The 15889-nt window shown below is 48.0% G+C and overlaps 1 protein-coding gene across 3 annotated transcripts; it reads left to right on the top strand.

The window, feature by feature from the left end:
* The first annotated feature begins 9731 nt into the window (after positions 1-9731).
* On the top strand, positions 9732-14298 carry Liat1 (ligand of ATE1). Of its 3 annotated transcripts, none has more exons than XM_050128786.1 (2): positions 9732-9992; positions 13737-14298. In XM_050128786.1, the coding sequence occupies exons 1-2, from the start codon at positions 9806-9808 to the stop codon at positions 14216-14218; spliced, it is 669 nt and encodes a 222-aa protein (XP_049984743.1). In that variant the 5' UTR covers positions 9732-9805; the 3' UTR covers positions 14219-14298. The 3 variants fall into 3 exon arrangements, with proteins under 3 accessions (XP_049984743.1, XP_049984742.1, XP_049984741.1); XM_050128785.1 differs by having other exon boundaries at positions 9732-10010; positions 13740-14298; XM_050128784.1 differs by having other exon boundaries at positions 9732-10010.
* Positions 14299-15889: the final 1591 nt, after the last annotated feature.

The following is a 15889-nucleotide window of genomic DNA, read 5'->3' as shown; positions in this document are numbered from 1 at the left end:
CTGAGAACCAACAACCTGCAGGGTTCAGGCACACAGCAGCTGTCCCCAGCAAGGCCTGATTCTATTTCCTCTTCTGGAGACATCCTATGAGAACGGGAGCATAAATCAGTAACAACTATTTGAGATAAATCTGTTCCAGAAGCCATCTCCATAAGGGTTGGGTGATGGAGCGGGCACAGCAACCCACATGCTGAAGGTAGCTGAGGTTCAAAGTGGTCCCAGCTTCCTCTTAACCACACACAGTGAAGCAGGCTGGGGTAAACAACTAACCCAACTACAGGTGAGTGAGTCCCAGCCTCCTGGGGCTTGCAGTGGGAAAAGGCCTGCAGACATGGTTCAGAGGGCAACATGAGAACCTGCATCCATCACACTCCGGTTGACCCCATCTCAACCTCACAAAGCCACCTGTTTTACAGGTAGAGGAAGCAGGGCTGAGGTCTCCGGAGGTTACTGACCCAAGGTCACAAAGCTCATAAATGCTAGTTTCTGGATTTCAAGTATGAAGTCTCCAGGAGGGGCTCTTGACTCCTCAGCAACAGCCCAGTCAGAGCCCAGGCACTCCCGGATGTGGTGGCTCACAACCATCTATAATGACATATGGTGCCCTCTTCTGGCCTGCAGACAATACTGTATGCATAATAAACAAATAAATCTAAGGGGTAAAGAGAGAGAGAGAGAGAGAGAGAGAGAGAGAGAGAGAGAGAGAGAGAGAGAGAGCACAAGCGCCTCTTGGAAAGACAGGAGGCAGGAGATCTGCTTGCCTAGGCAGGAAGGGGTAGATTGGGAGTGGACAGGGCTTGTCCCTTAAAGGGACAGGGTACCCAGGGGACAGGCAAGGCCAGCAGATTTACTTTTATAACAATCCCAACTAGTTATCCCTTTCATTGGTATGTTGTGATTGATGGCTTAGACTAGATTGTTGGGGGCCTTGAACTGGATAAAAATCCCCAGTAACCTTAAATTCTTAACAACATAGCAAATAAATAGCAGAACTAGACTCAAACCTGCACATAGCTGAGCAGGACGCAGCCTCCAGAGGGGACCAGTGGGCAGCTGGGTGACTCCCCGCACAAACCCACTCCCACCCCTTCATAATAAACCCGGTCAAATTTTACTGTCTCCATCACTTTCTAGAGCCCCAGCTCCTGTGTAGCTAAGACCCACACCCTCAAAGATGGGGTTTGGAAATGTCAAAACCTAGAGATGAAGAGAGGTAACTGAATCCTCCGTACCCACCATTAACTATGCTGAGCGTCTCTGCTCTGGTGACTCAAACACCAGGAAGTCACGGGGTGAGCCAGGTCTCAGGTGGAGAACAGGAAGCAGCAAGTAGAGTGTGGTCCCCAGGCAGAGGAGGAGGACAAAAGGAGCTGTATTTGGGGCCACAAGGAAGCCCCATAGACAGGGTACAGACAAGCGCGACAGCACTTGCTAAACAAGAGTTATGTCGGCTCTGAGCCGTCTAGTCTGGAAGCCTGAGACGGAGAGGCCACAGGCGGGCTTCTTCTGAGGCCTTGCTTACCTTGCTGATGGCTGTCTGCCCTTTTGTCTCCTGGGTCTAATCTCTTTTTCTTTTAGGACAGGATTCAGGCCCATAAAGTAACCTTATCATCAGCCCCCATCCCCTTTGAAGCAGGTTCTTGCTTTATTGCTCAAAAGGTCTCAAACCGATTTAACAGGAGGGAGTACTTTTGTTACTTTTTTAAAAAATTTCTCTTAAAGATTTTATTTTTCCCCCATGTGTCTGTGCAGGGGGTCCAGGGAGACAGGACAATGCAGGAGCCCTTGGAGGCCAGGAGAGGGTATTAGATCCCCTGGAGCTAGAGCTATAGGCTGCTGGGGCATCCAGTGCTGCTGCTGGGAAGGGAACAGCACTCTTAGCCTGTGGGCCGTCTCTCCAGTCCCTCCTCATTTTATTTTATTTTTCAGAAAGGGCCTGTTATAGCCCATGCTGGCCAAGGGTGACTTTGAACTCCTGCCTCTACCCGCCAAGTGCTAGAATCACAGGTGTGCACCACCACAGCCAGTTTATATGGTGCTGGGGATCGAACTCAGGACTTTGGGGCATCAGGCTTCACACGCTAGTTAGGCAAGCACTCTACCAACTGAGCTACAACCCCAGCCCCCAGAATGAATGCTAACATTACCCTCTCTCTTTCCCCCTTCTGTATGAGGGGTTGAATTTAGGGTACCCTATGTGTTATGCAAGCATAATACCACTGAGATACATCCTTAGCCCCAGGCCTGCCTTTAGCAGTTGCAAACCCCAGGGCAAGAACAGACATGGGGACCCACGCACCGTATGCGTAAATATTAAATGTTAGAAATTAAATTGACAAAGTGTTAAGTAAAATTCGCACTATTCGCCTACCTTGACAAATGTACCTTCGCTCCAATCTGGCAGGCCAGATTTCAGTTTCGGATCTCAGGCTTGTGGGGGTTCTGTGCCATCCCACAGCCTGCCCCCTCCCCTCCTGTTCTCAGCTTACTCTGAAAAGGTCCCTTGAGCACACAAGTTTGGAAACTTTGACCTGCTTTTCTAGGTTCTACCCATGTTGCCTTCGGCCTGGAGGGGCCCAGGAAGTGGACCAAGGAAGGAGGCCCACCACTGCTGGTAGACAGGAACCTGGGTTACAGCATCTCTGTCCCTTCAGGAGAGGTCACTGGAGCAGAGGCTGAGCTGGATTCTGTGAAACACGAGGCCCACTTCGGGGGCTCCTTTGACCCAAATCTCAGGTCGGTACTGATAAAACAGCCTGCCCTCCTTGGGGAAAACACAGAGAGCTTGGGCAGGACAGTGCTTAGCATAGCAGCCTGCTGAGGGAGCCAGGCTGTGCAGGCAACAGGAAGCCGCAAAGCCACAAACCCTACCCATGGCAACCGGGGCCAAAGGGGAAAAACCTGATCCTCGCAGAGAAAGACTGCACAGCTCTCAGCCACTTACCTCGGGGAGAAAGTGTCAATAAGGAAGCCAACAACAAAATACCCACCAGCTCCCCTGAGGGTCAGTGAACTTGGGAAGCCTACTGTGTTCTGAAAGAAGCCACAGAGCGCCGTGGGTGGGGGTGGGAGGCTCAGTGGCAGGGAGCATGCTGAGCTCATGGATCCCAACTCCTCACCACCACTGCCCCCACACACATGCACACAGACAGACAGACAAACACACAGATATGTAGATCTGGAACAGTGGGTTCCAGGAACACTTGATTAACATGAAAAGTTTGAGCAAGTCACTTTGACTGTGCTTGTTTCTGTCTCTCAGACAGGGACACACCGACCGGTACATCTCTCACAGAGACGACACCGAGTCCCATTATCCTACATCGTTCATTCATGTATATATAGCATTTCAGCTGTGCCAGGAGCTGGGCTCTGCAGGGAGAACACAGTTAAACACGCCACAGGCTCTGACCTCAAGGAACCAGGCCGGGCAGAGGCGGCACGCAAGCAAGGTTCTCTGAGAGTTGCCCATTGCCCACTGCCCTTCTTCATGGTGGGAATTATTTATAAGACAAATAAATGGGAGCTAAGGCCAAGCTGATTCAGCTGGAGTCTTACCGTGTGGCAACTGTCGGCTCAGCTGAGCCTCTCTCCTCAGCCTCCTGAGCAGCTGTGATAACGGGTGCCGCCCACCCCAGCTAGATCTTTCCGAATTTCTACTTAACTAATGTGGGGGGAGGGGGACTCAGAAGACAATTTTTGGGCGTTGGTTTTCTCTGATCATCACGTGGGTTCCAAGGACTAAACTCGTGTGGTAAGGCTCAGTCGTAGGACACTACAGAGTGTCAGCCTCCTGCCACTGCTGATGAGGGAGCCATGTCTCTGCTCTTAACACCTGGCTGCTGTCAGGAAGCCAGGATGAAGAAATGAGTTAGAAGGACAAAGGAGAGAGCAGGAACCATCACTAGATCCACCTTCAATAAACAGACTCACGTGTAGACCAGGCTGGCCTTGATCTCTACACGTCTTGAGGCTAACCTTGAACTCCTCCTCCTCCTGCCTCCACCTCCTAAGTGCTAAAGTTATAGCTGTTAAGATTTATTTCTCTCTAGGGGCTGGAGAGATGGCTCAGCAGTTAGAAGCACTTGCTGCTCCTGAGGAAGACCTGGGTTCGGTTCCCAGCATCCCTGTTGCACAGCTCACAGCTGCCTGTAATCCCAGCACAGAGAGGACCTGACACATGTGGCTTCTTAGCACACCTACACACACACACACACGCAACCTATACACACAGGCAACCTACACACACACGCACACCTACACACACACACGCACAATGCTCCCCTTGCTCCCCACCCCTCTAGCATGAAAAATTAAATCTGGGTGTATCTCAAAGGTTGGGTTCCCAAAAAGTCTCTCCCATTTAGAGCATTGGCTTGTCCTCAGGCTAACGCTCATCACATGGAAGATGTTTGCCATGACCTGGCCCCATATCCACACACAACAGGGCCTGGCACCTTCCAGGGGCCTCCAGCCGAGGCCTGGAGTGGGTCCCAAATTCCTTCTATGAGGCAAATAACTAGGGTTGTCACAGTGGCCCTGCTGGATTCCACCCTGAGGTCAGGAAACAGACGGTCTTTGCTGCGGGTACCCAAACCAGCTACTGCACTCTGCAGCAGGAGAACAGGGGATGAAGAGGAGCGGCCACTGCAGCAGACTGTCCCCTCCACCCCCAGCTCTGCCACTTACCTCCATGTGCCCAAGACTTTTTACCTGGACTTTTTTTAAATTTTTTTTTTCTGAGATGGGGTTTCTTTGCGTGTAGCCATGGGTATCTTAAAACTCACACTGTGGACCAAGTTGGCCTCAAACTCACAGAAATCCACCTGCCTCTGCCTTCTGAGGACACTTGCAAAAATTTTTTTGTTTGTTTTATGTATCTTTGTATTTAGCCTACATATACGTCTGTGTACCACATGCATAGTTAACAGGTGGTTGTGAGCCGCCAAGTAGGTGCTGGGAAACTGAAGCTGGTCTACAGAGCGAGTTCCAGGACAGGCTCCAAAGCTACAGAGAAGCCCTGTCTCGAATAAAGAAAAACAACAACAACAACAACAAAACCACTGGAAGTCCACAGCACAGAGAGAATGGTATAAGCTTATGAGGAGACTGGGATGGCTTGGAAAACTGCTGGGCACAGGAGTCCACGCCTGTAATCCCAGCTGAAAGAAGACTGGTACAGTAGGATTTTGCGAGTTTGAGGCCTTCCTGGGCTACATAGATAGTTCCTTGTAGGCGGAGTTTCTCTGTGTCTCATCAGCCGATCCCAAATAATCATTCAGAGACTTAATGTTAATTATAAATGCTCAGGTGATAGCTTATGTTTATTTTTAGCTAGTTCTTATAACTCAAATGAACTCATATTTCTTATCCTCTGCCACGTGGCTTGCTACCTTTTCTCAGTATGGTAAGTTCCTCTCCCTCCAATCTCCTCATGATTCTTCCTGACTCCACTCCCTTCTTCCCAGCATTCCTCTGCTCCGAAATCCTGCCTAGTTATCAGGATGTCAGCTCTTTATCAACCAATGACAGTAATACATATTCAGATTGGATGAAAAGACTGTCCCACGGCAGTTCCTCGTGGGGTAATAAGGAAATCTTGTCTTTAAAAACTGAGGGGGAGGAGACAAGAAAAAGAACAAAATATAGGAACAACCTCAAGAACTGAAGAAGCCCAGGGTTTGGTGACAGGGACGGAGGGCTAGCCCGAGTACGCCAATGCTGCTCAGGGCTGACTGTCTCTCCCAGCCCCAGGCTTGCTCTCCAGAGTGGCACTAATCAGAGGCGCCAAAAACTCTGAGGTGGGGCCAGTGTGAGGACTTTAGCTTCCCCCAAGGGGCTTGTGAGAAGCCAGTTCCTTCCCTTTTCTCTTCCTCTCCCCATCCATAAGGGGAGATTTTTACCCACCTTGGGCTTGCGCCACAATGGGATGTCTCCCCACAGGCCCAGAACAATGTACCTACTGATTCTGGGCCAAAACCTCTGAGACCTATTTTGCTGTTTTGAGACAAGGTGTCATTCCTTAGTCTGGGATGGCCCGTAACATATTATGTAGCCCAGGCTGGCCTCAAACTTGTGGAAATCCTCCTGCCTCAGCTTTCCAACGCTGAGATGTTTGTTTCTGAGTAGAGAAGGGGATCTGTAAGCAAACTCCAGACACAGCTAGCAGTGGTCAGCTGCAAGCAAAGGACAGCTGTGGTTTATCTCTACACGGCTCTTTTCCCATGCTATTTACTTAGCGTGTGTGCCTGCAGATGTGTGCAAATGCGCGGAATGTCGGAGGAGGTCCAAGGCCAACTTTCTAGAGTCTGTCCCCCTCCTTCTACCACGTGAGTCCCGGGATGGAATTCCACCTGCCAGACTCGGTGCTCAGTGCCTTTACTGCTGAGCCACCCCACCAGCCCTTGCTTCTTAAGGACAGAACCAGACAGGCAAGAGGCAGAGGCTGAGTGCTCACATACGAGGGAGTTTGCCAGGTTGGCTGGAGGGCCCTTTGCAGAGCAGCGCATCCCTGAGCCCGGTGCAAGTGCACAGATCAGTTCTAATAACTGGCATCCACTGAGTGCTAAGTCTATAGATAGGATGCAATCCCATCAAAATCTCAGCAGGCTACCTAAAAACAATGAAAAACCTGGCAGTGGTGGTGCACGCCTTTAATTCCAGAGGCAGAGGCAGACAGATCTCTCTGAGTTCAAGGCCAGCCTGGTCTACAGAGTGAGTTCCAGTGCAGGCTCCAAAGCTACAGAGGAACAACAAAAAACAAAACAGAAACCCAATGAAAAAAGACAAGAAGATTTGAAATGCATATACAAGAACAAGAGAGTTATGAGAATCAAAATAATATTAAAAATGAACCTTATTGGAATATTTGGACCATGTGAGATCAAGACTTAATTATAGGGGCTGAAGAGATGGCTCAGTACCTAGGAGCACTGCAGCTCTTTTAGAGGACACAGGTTTGACTCCCAGCACCCACATGGTGGGTTACAACCTTCCGTAACTCCAGGTTCAGGAGGCCTGACACCCTTTTCTGGCCTCCATGGGCACCAGGCATGCACAGACATATATAAAGAAAGGTTAGATAGCCATACACATAAAGATAATAAAATAAAAATACTAATTACAAAGCTATATAATCTGGACAGTGTGATATTAATACAAGTACAGTCATATGGAACAAGAAATATAATAGAGGGTCCAGAAATAGTCATATATGTATGTGTGTGTATGTACACACACATACATATATACACATACACACACATGCACATAGGTTTCTAAAAATGTTCTGAGTTAAGCTAGGCATGGTTCCTGTAATCCTAGCACTTGGGAGGCTGAGGCAGAAGGAGGATTGTGAGTTGGAGGCTAGCCTGGGCTATATAGCAAGACCTTGTCTCAAAAAACAGTGTTGAATGGAGTTCATGAAGAAAAGAATGTCTTCTTGATGGGAGTTTTGGGGGAACAACTGGAAATTCATTTGTTGATCTCTTTGCTCACAAATTAATTTGAGATGGGTTTTTGAACCTAACCTTAAGACTCAAGGAAACATAGCTTCTTTTTTTTTTCTTTGGGGGAGGAGTTCGAGACAGGGTGTGAGGACTTGATTTTGCAAACTCCATTTTAAAGAAGGGGCTTCATCTTAAGCCATATAAAAGCTGGGGTGCAGGCAATCTCAGCTCCAGAAATGCGCTGCCACAGCAGACATTTGAAACTCACTCTGTAGAGCAGGCTGGTCTTGAACTCAGAGAAGTTTAAATTTTTAAACTCACCTTTAAATAAAGCAAGCAAGGAAGATAGGGCTGAGAGCAGGAGGGGATATGAAGGCAGGAAGCCCCGGGTCCGTGCGTACAAGTCAAGCACTCCAACAAATGAGCTACATCACAGACATGACACAGACTATTCATGACAAGAGTGTCAACAAATCCACCCAGACCGAAGGGGAAGAGTCTAACGGCCTCCTTCTGTGGGAATGCTGAGATTCCAGAAGCGCTTACGGGATAAGAAATATTATGGCAGTCATACTTGGGTTTGATTGTTGTGGTTTTAGACAGTGTCCCCTGTAATCTGGCTGGCCTCAGAGTCAGATTGGAGCCAAGGATGATCTTGACTTTCCTCATTTATCCTCACCTCCCGAGTGCTGGGATTAGAGGCGTGTGCCACCCTGCCCAGTATATGGGGTGCTGGTGATCAAACACAGGACTTGATGTATATTAGGCAAGCATGGTGCCATCTAAGCTACACCTCAGGCTTTTGGCAGTCATGTTTGGATAATATGACCTGTGGCAGCTAAACCTGAAAGAAAAGTAAGCAACAGATCCTATCAGGCCTTTTGAATTATATTAATGAGCTTGGGCTTCTTAAAACTGTGGTGCCGGGTTGATGGGACACATGGGTCTCCCACTTGCTGTATAAGCATCCTACCATTGAACTACATTCCGCAGCCTGCTAGTATAGTCTTGATAAGAATTGCCATGGGGTGGGGGTGGGGTGCTGAGGAGGTGGCTAGCAGCTCGCAGCACTTGATGCTCTTACAGAGGACCCAATCCGGGTTCCCAGCACCACAGCTCACAGGCATCTTTAACTCGTCTCCTGAGGGTCTGGTGTGCTCTTCTTACCTCTGAGACAGCACAGGAGTGAAGGAGATTTAACCATCTCTACTTGGTCTTGCCCTGTGTACTCTGGCTCACAGAAGAGCTCCAGTAAATTAAAATCACATGCATACAACCTCAACAAGAGGTACATATCCACTCAGGTGAAACATACACAAAATAAACATTAATTAATAAATTCTTTTTTAAAAGAAAACAAATTTTTTTTCTTTTTTTTTTTTTTTTTTTTTTTTCCAAACAGGGTTTCCTGTGTAACAGTCCTGGCTGTCCTGGAACTCACAGAGCTCCACCTGCCTCTGCCTCCCGAGTGCTGGGATTTTAATGCCACCACTGCCCGACAGAAAACTATTTTTATGAAGTTCCAGGACTGGTGTCTCATACCTGTAATCCTAGTTACTGGGAGGTTAACGCAAGAAAACCGTGAGTTCCAGGCCTGCTGGGATACAGTGAGAGTTTCAGACCACCCTGGACAATTTATTAAAGTGTGTATGTGGGGGGGGGGTGCAGATAGCAATAGCTCATGCCTGTAATCCCAGTCCTTGGGAGCAGGTACAAGAGAATGAGGAATTAATTCTAGGTCAGCCAGCTCGAACTTTATGAGACCGTGTCTCAAAACAGATAAAATTTCTCTTTTGATAAATAAAATAAGATAAAATAGAAAAAGAGATAAAAAGGGGGAAAAAAGCTATAATTTAAAATGGCCTTTAATCCCAGCACTCGGAAGGCAAAGGCAGGAGGATCTCTGTGAGTTCGAGACCAGCCTGGTCTACAAGAGCTAGTTCCAGGACAGGCTCCAAAACCACAGAGAAACCCAGTCTCGAAAAACCAAAAAAAAAAAAAAAAAAAAAAAAAAAAAAAAAAAAAAAAAAAAAAAAAAAAAAAAAAAAAAAAAGAAAAGAAAATAAATAAAATAAAATGGCACAGAAGTGACTAAGATATATCACTGTCAGCCCAAGCATGAACAATCTCTACCCTGCTTCGCACTGGTCACCTTGATTTACCACGTCTCAAACAAATCGAAACACGCATGCGCACGGCTAGAGGCGCAGGCGGCCCCTGGCGGCGACTTGGTGGTTGAGCTTGCGACGAGGAGCGGTCGCCATAGAGACGCGTGGCCAGGCCGGCAGTGAGCGCCTGGAGCCCGCCTGGCGCGGGTCCTCGGCTGTTCCCGGCGCAGGTCGCGGTCCCGCGGGCGGATGGCCGGCCGCGGTGGGACCGGAGCGGCGGAGTATGGCGAGGAGGGAGAGGACGAGGAGGAGGAGGAGGCGCGGGAAGGAGGCGCTGAGGGCTCCCCGAGTTCCAAGCTGCCCCCCATCGTGGGCACCACCTCCGATCTGGCCAAACGGAAGGTGAAGAAGAAAAAGAAGAAGAAAAAGACCAAAGGTTCGGGCAAGGGCGACGGTAAGAGGAGCAGCTAGCGAGGCTGCTTCGGCTCATGGACCTGAGATTCCTCACACAGATGCCCCTTCTACCTGGAAGTCACCTCAGGCCAGAAACAGACACCACACCCCGACAGTGACACAGGACACTTAGGGGCAGCCCAGAGATGCCCAGCCCTACCCATAAGACTATGCCCACCACCACAGAGACCCCTTAATTACCAAGGAAGTCTCTACCAATTTTAGTCCCAATATATCCAAAGACCCCCTCTTCCGAGAACCCTCAATATCTAAGGATCTTCCACCCCACACAGATACCGACCCCAAGATAAGGATCTTCCACCCCCCCACAGATACCGACCCCAAGAGCCGTACACCTAATCTTTGTATACCCACCTCCTTTCAACTTCCTAGCCCCTCAGGCAAACACAGCTTTCCAAACAGACTTCTCAAAGAGACTAGCCCGGAAGGAAAGGTACTAGTTGATACTCCCACACAGGAACAGATAGACTTCAGGCTCTCTCCCCTCTAGTAGGAATCAGCCCCGTGTAAATAAACGTAGACAGAATCTTCCGTGAACGGACTCCACCAAGGGATAGCGATATACTGCGGAAACTCATGGCACTCCCTTCTCATCCTGCCATCACCACCCACACTTTTTGTTGTTTTGGTTTTGGATTTTCAAGACAGTGTTTCTCTTTGGAGCCGTGGCTGTCCTGGAACTAGCTCTGTAGGCCAAGCTGGGCTTGAGCTCAGAGATCTGCCTACCAAATTCTGGGATTAAAGGCGGCATCTGCCACCACCACCACCTAACATCACTAACACTCTTTACACTGCCTTCTTATAGCAATATGACACTATCCAACTAATCTAAAGTATGGCGGCATATTCATGCATACACGTGTAGGCTGCACACATGTGGATTTGGTTAGGTACTTACGTAGATGCATAGATGTCAACACAAATTGCACAACTAGATACTAGACACTCTCATGCATAGATACACCCATATATCATACCCATACAGGTACTCTAGACACACGCATAGATATACCCATATATCATACCCATACAGGTACCCTAGACACACGCATAGATATACCCATATATCATACCCATGCAGGTACTCTAGAGACACACGTAGATATACCCATATATCATACCCATACAGGTACTCTAGACACACACGTAGATATACCCATATATCATACCCATACAGGTACTCTAGACGCTCACATGTATAGATACACCCATATATCATACCCATGCAGGTACTCTAGACACACACAGAGATACACCCATATATCATACCCATGCAGGTACTCTAGACACACACAGAGATATACCCATATATCATACCCATACAGGTACTCTAGACGCTCACATGCATAGATACACCCATATATCATACCCATACAGGTACTCTAGACACTTACACGCATAGATACTGTTTAGGTGGAAGCCCCACCTTGGTCCCACCTCTCTCTCTCTTGCCAGTCCCCGCACCAGAGTAAGCCCACCAAGCTGTGGCTCCTTCCCCTGAGATGCTCAAGATCACGCCTACAGGGTAGTTAAGACCCTGCCCATAGACCAGCCACGTGATTTCTCTTCTGCTTTCTTCCCCGAGAGTCACCCAGGAATTTCTTTGCTCAGATTAAAGCTGGTTTTATTAATTTGGCTGGATTTGGTTTATTATGGGTTGGAAACCCACAACTGGGGATATCCAAAAATACTTAGCAGATACCCCCCCTCCAAAACATTATACCCACACAGGTGTGCTAGGCACTTACATTCATAGACATGCACAAACATCACACCCACAACAGGTAACTCTAGTCTTGCTCACCAAGACCTTCACCGGTGTACACATAAGTTCAATCATAGAACCCACAGATATTCTAGCAAAGACACCAAGTGCTCACACTAATGAAGAATGCAGAGATGAAACAGATGACTCCACCCGGCAGTGATGTGACTCTGGTGTCACCTGTGTGGCTTTGGCCAGCAGGAAAGTGGCCCTGACCTCTGGCATGGCTAGACATGGGCTCAGGTGTTGGGCATTGGCTGCACATGCAGTGTGGGTAGTGGAAAGGGCTACAGGCTTCCCACAGTGCTGTGGTTTGGGGAAGGAGCAATGGGAGTTATCATGACTTCTGCGGGCAGAATGGAGCCAAAGGGAGGAAAAGGCAATGGATTCTCGGTGTACCAGCAAAACACGGAATTCGCTTTGTCTTTTTGGCGCAAGTTTTGACTGTAGGAATCAAACTGTTAGCTGGGGACACCAGATAGTTTTCAGAGAATAGGAGGGTGAGAAAATGTCAAGACTGAACTGAATTATTATTATTATTATTATTATTATTATTATTATTACTACCTTAATCCTCCCACGGCTTGCCCTTTTTGAGGAGATATAAAACTGAAAGAGGAGCAGATGAAAGAATCAGCATTTGCAGCATTTACAAGCAATTCTGCAGTGCTAGAGATGTGAAAAGAGAAAAAGGGAGGGGGAGGGAGAGTAAAGGAGAAGGAAGGAGAGGGAAGGGAAGAAAGGAACGTGCAAAGGCATATAAGTGTCCCTGGGCTCTTTTTGTAGCTCAGTTGATAGAAGGTTTGCCTAGCACCCACAGAGCCCTGGAGTCCATCACACCAGAAACCAGGGGTGCTGGTTTATGCTTGCAGTTCTATCATTGGGAGGTGCAGGCAGAAGTTCAAGCTCATCCTAGGCTATTTAGGGAGCTTGAAGCGAGCCTGGGGATATGTGAGAATCCATTTCAAAAAAAGAGAGGAAAAAAAAAATCCAGTTAGTGGTGCCTCAGGCCTTTAACCCCAGCACTCAGGAGGCAGAGACAGGCAGTCCTCTGTGAGTTCGAGGTGGTCAACCTGGTCTACAGAGCGAGTTCCAAGGATAGCCAGAACTGTTACACAGAAACCCCGTCTTGAAAAACCAGGGGAAAAAAAAGAAGAGGGGGGTAAAAAAGGACAAGAAAAAAAGAGGAGGGGCTGGAGAGATGGCTCCATGGTTAAGAATACTTGTTCCTGCAGAGACCCAGGTTCAATTCCCAGCACCCACGTGGTGGTTCACAGCCATTTGTAACTCCAGTTCCAGGGGATCTGATGCTCTCTTTTGACTTCTCTGGGCACCAGGAATGCACATGGTGCACAAACAACATTCAAGCAAAGCACTTATATGCAAAAAGTAAATAAATCTTTTAAAACACTTTAAGGAAAATAAAGAGCATTTCCTGGTTCCGTACACTACTGATTACAATATTTGTAATTTCCCCGGTGCCTCCTCCATTCCACCCCCTTACCATACAGTGTCTGCATGGGTGCAGAGTCATAGATGTGGGAAGAGTATTTGGTGTGCTGGTATGAGGTTGAGGGATAGCAGATGCAGTATGAAGATCAGGACACCAGGAGTCATACGGGCCTTCAGATCTGGCTTCTCCTTTTGTCGCTTGACACTAACAGTTAGTGAAACTTTAGGGTCTCTTTAGAGTCTCTTGGTTCCCTGGTTGGGGTGTAGGTCGTGGCAGAGCTTATGTTTAGCATGCACAAGGCGTGGGTGCACCCACAAAAAGAAAAAGGTGCCTCTGGCACTAAAATACCTTGATGAAAGCATCCAGGCAGTGGCGATGTCCCAGGTTCCTGCCATCTGAACCCTGGCTAAGGGCAGGCCCCGTCCCTTACATCACTGGTTCATTGGGCATTCTAGCAGGCACAAACATTTGTCTCCTCACCTCCTCAGCAGATAAACATCACAGTCGAGGCCGGAAGAGTCAGCCGCTTTCTTCATCTTTCCATGACATCTTAAATCCCCACAAAGACCATGGCTCAAGAGCAGATCCCAGAGATAAAGAGGAAAGTCGGCACGGCCTTCCCTATTCGTGCAGCATGAGTCACCCCTACTTTACCGAAATAGAAGAGAGCCTTTCGAACCAGATCAATGAGAGTCTGCGTTGGGACGGGGTTCTGACCGACCCCGAGGCAGAAAAGGAAAGAATCCGCATCTACAAGATGAACCGGAGGAAGCGGTACCGGCTCATGGCCCTCAAGGGCTTCCACTCGGACCCCAGCACGGAGGAGAGCGTGGAGAACCTGCCCTACCTCTCAGACAAAGACTGCGGTCCGAGCGGCAAACAGCCCAGCTCCAAGGGTGACCACGCGCATAGCTACTTTGAAGCCACAAAGCTCTTGCACCCCGAATTAGCCACCACTGCAGCAGAGTGACATCCGTCCACCCCGCTGCCAAGCTCCTCCTTGCCACACGTTTATATGTTTAAAAAGAATCATAATAAAAAGAAATGAGACCAGAGCCCAAAGTAAGCCTATGCTTGTAGTGTGGGGTTGGTGCCCAGGTACCAAGGAGTCACCATCCCTATTCAGAAAGGTACCCCTGGGACTGAAGAGATGGCTCAGCCGTTAGGATGTGTACTGCTTTTCCAGAGAATCTGAGTTCTATTCCCAGCACCCACATCAGGCTGCTCACAATCCTCAGCAGCAGGGGTATTTGATGCTTCTGGCCTCCTTCATAAGCAGACACACACACACACACACACACACACACACACACACACGGTTAAAATGGTAAAAATTTAATTTTAAAGGTAAGCATTCCTTTTGTGAGCACAGTGCTGTGCCTATCGGAATTTCCTTTTTCTTAAGTAAGCCGTCATCTCTGTAATTTAATTTCTCAACACTTTGACGTTTGTAAGTTGTTCAGAAAAAAAAAACCAGAGTATGTGTAGCTGCATATATCCTGAATCGTAAGCTGATCCTGAATAAAAGTCCTACAGAGTGCGCATCCACAGGGCAATGCAGCCCAGTTTGGCATTAAACTCCTGATTCTCCTGCCTCCACCTCACAAGGGCTGGATTACTCGTGTGCAGCTCCATACCCAGCTGGAGGTCTTTTTCTTTTAACTAAATACACTACTTGCTCTTATGTGTTTTTTAAAATTTGGATCCTAGGGGCCTAGGTCTTCCAGAGGACCCAGATTCAATCCCCAGCACCCACATGGGTACTCACAACTCTTTGTAACTCTAGTTTCAGGGGATCTAATGCCCTTTTCTGGTCTCCACAGATACCAGGTATGTGCACGGTACACATACATACAGGCAAAACATACACACACATAAAATAATAAGCGGATAAATCTTAAGAGTAAAGCAGGGGGCCGGAGAGATGGCTCAGTGGTTAAAAGCATTTGTTCTTACAGAGAACCTGGGCTTGATTCCCAGCACCCACATGATTGCTCACAACTGTGTGTACCCCCAGTTTCGGGGGATTCAACGACAACTTCTGACCTCCTCAGGTATCAGCTTGTGGTGTGCAGATTTATATGCAGGCAAAACACCCATACATATACAATATTAGTTTTTAAAATTAACAAAAAAATCTAAAATGTCATCCCTGGGAATTAATTATGTGAGATCCCCAAAGCAAGGTAGTTTCTTTTAATAGACATTTGTGTGTGTGCTCTGTATGTGTGTGTGTGTTACTGAGGATTGAAGCTAGGGTCTGATGCGTGTATACACTGCCACTGAGCTCATATCCCCAGTTGTGGTGGCGCACACCTTCAGTCCCAGCACTTGGGAGTCAGAAGCACAAAGATCTCTGTAAGTTTGAGGTCAGCCTGGTCTACAAAGCAAGCTCTAGAACAGCTAGGAATATCTATAGAGTCTCTCTCTCTCTCTCTTTAATTTTATAAAGATAGTTTTACTTTTCAAGTTTTTCAGTACTGGGATTGTAACTGAGCATGCCAGTCAAGCCCCCCACTGCCAAGCTCTGCCATAGTAGCCCTCTTTTTACTTTTTATTTAAGAATTATTTTATGCGTATGAATGCTTTGCCTATGTGTCTGTCTGTGCTTCACATGTGTGCCTGGTGTCCTCCTCAGAGG

Source organism: Alexandromys fortis, unplaced genomic scaffold, assembly GCF_014885135.2.
Source record: "Alexandromys fortis isolate MF-2015 unplaced genomic scaffold, M_Fortis_MF-2015_v1.1 scaffold_80, whole genome shotgun sequence".
NCBI classification, from domain to species: Eukaryota; Metazoa; Chordata; class Mammalia; order Rodentia; family Cricetidae; genus Alexandromys; species Alexandromys fortis.
This window is presented reverse-complemented; position numbering and strand designations above follow the sequence as displayed.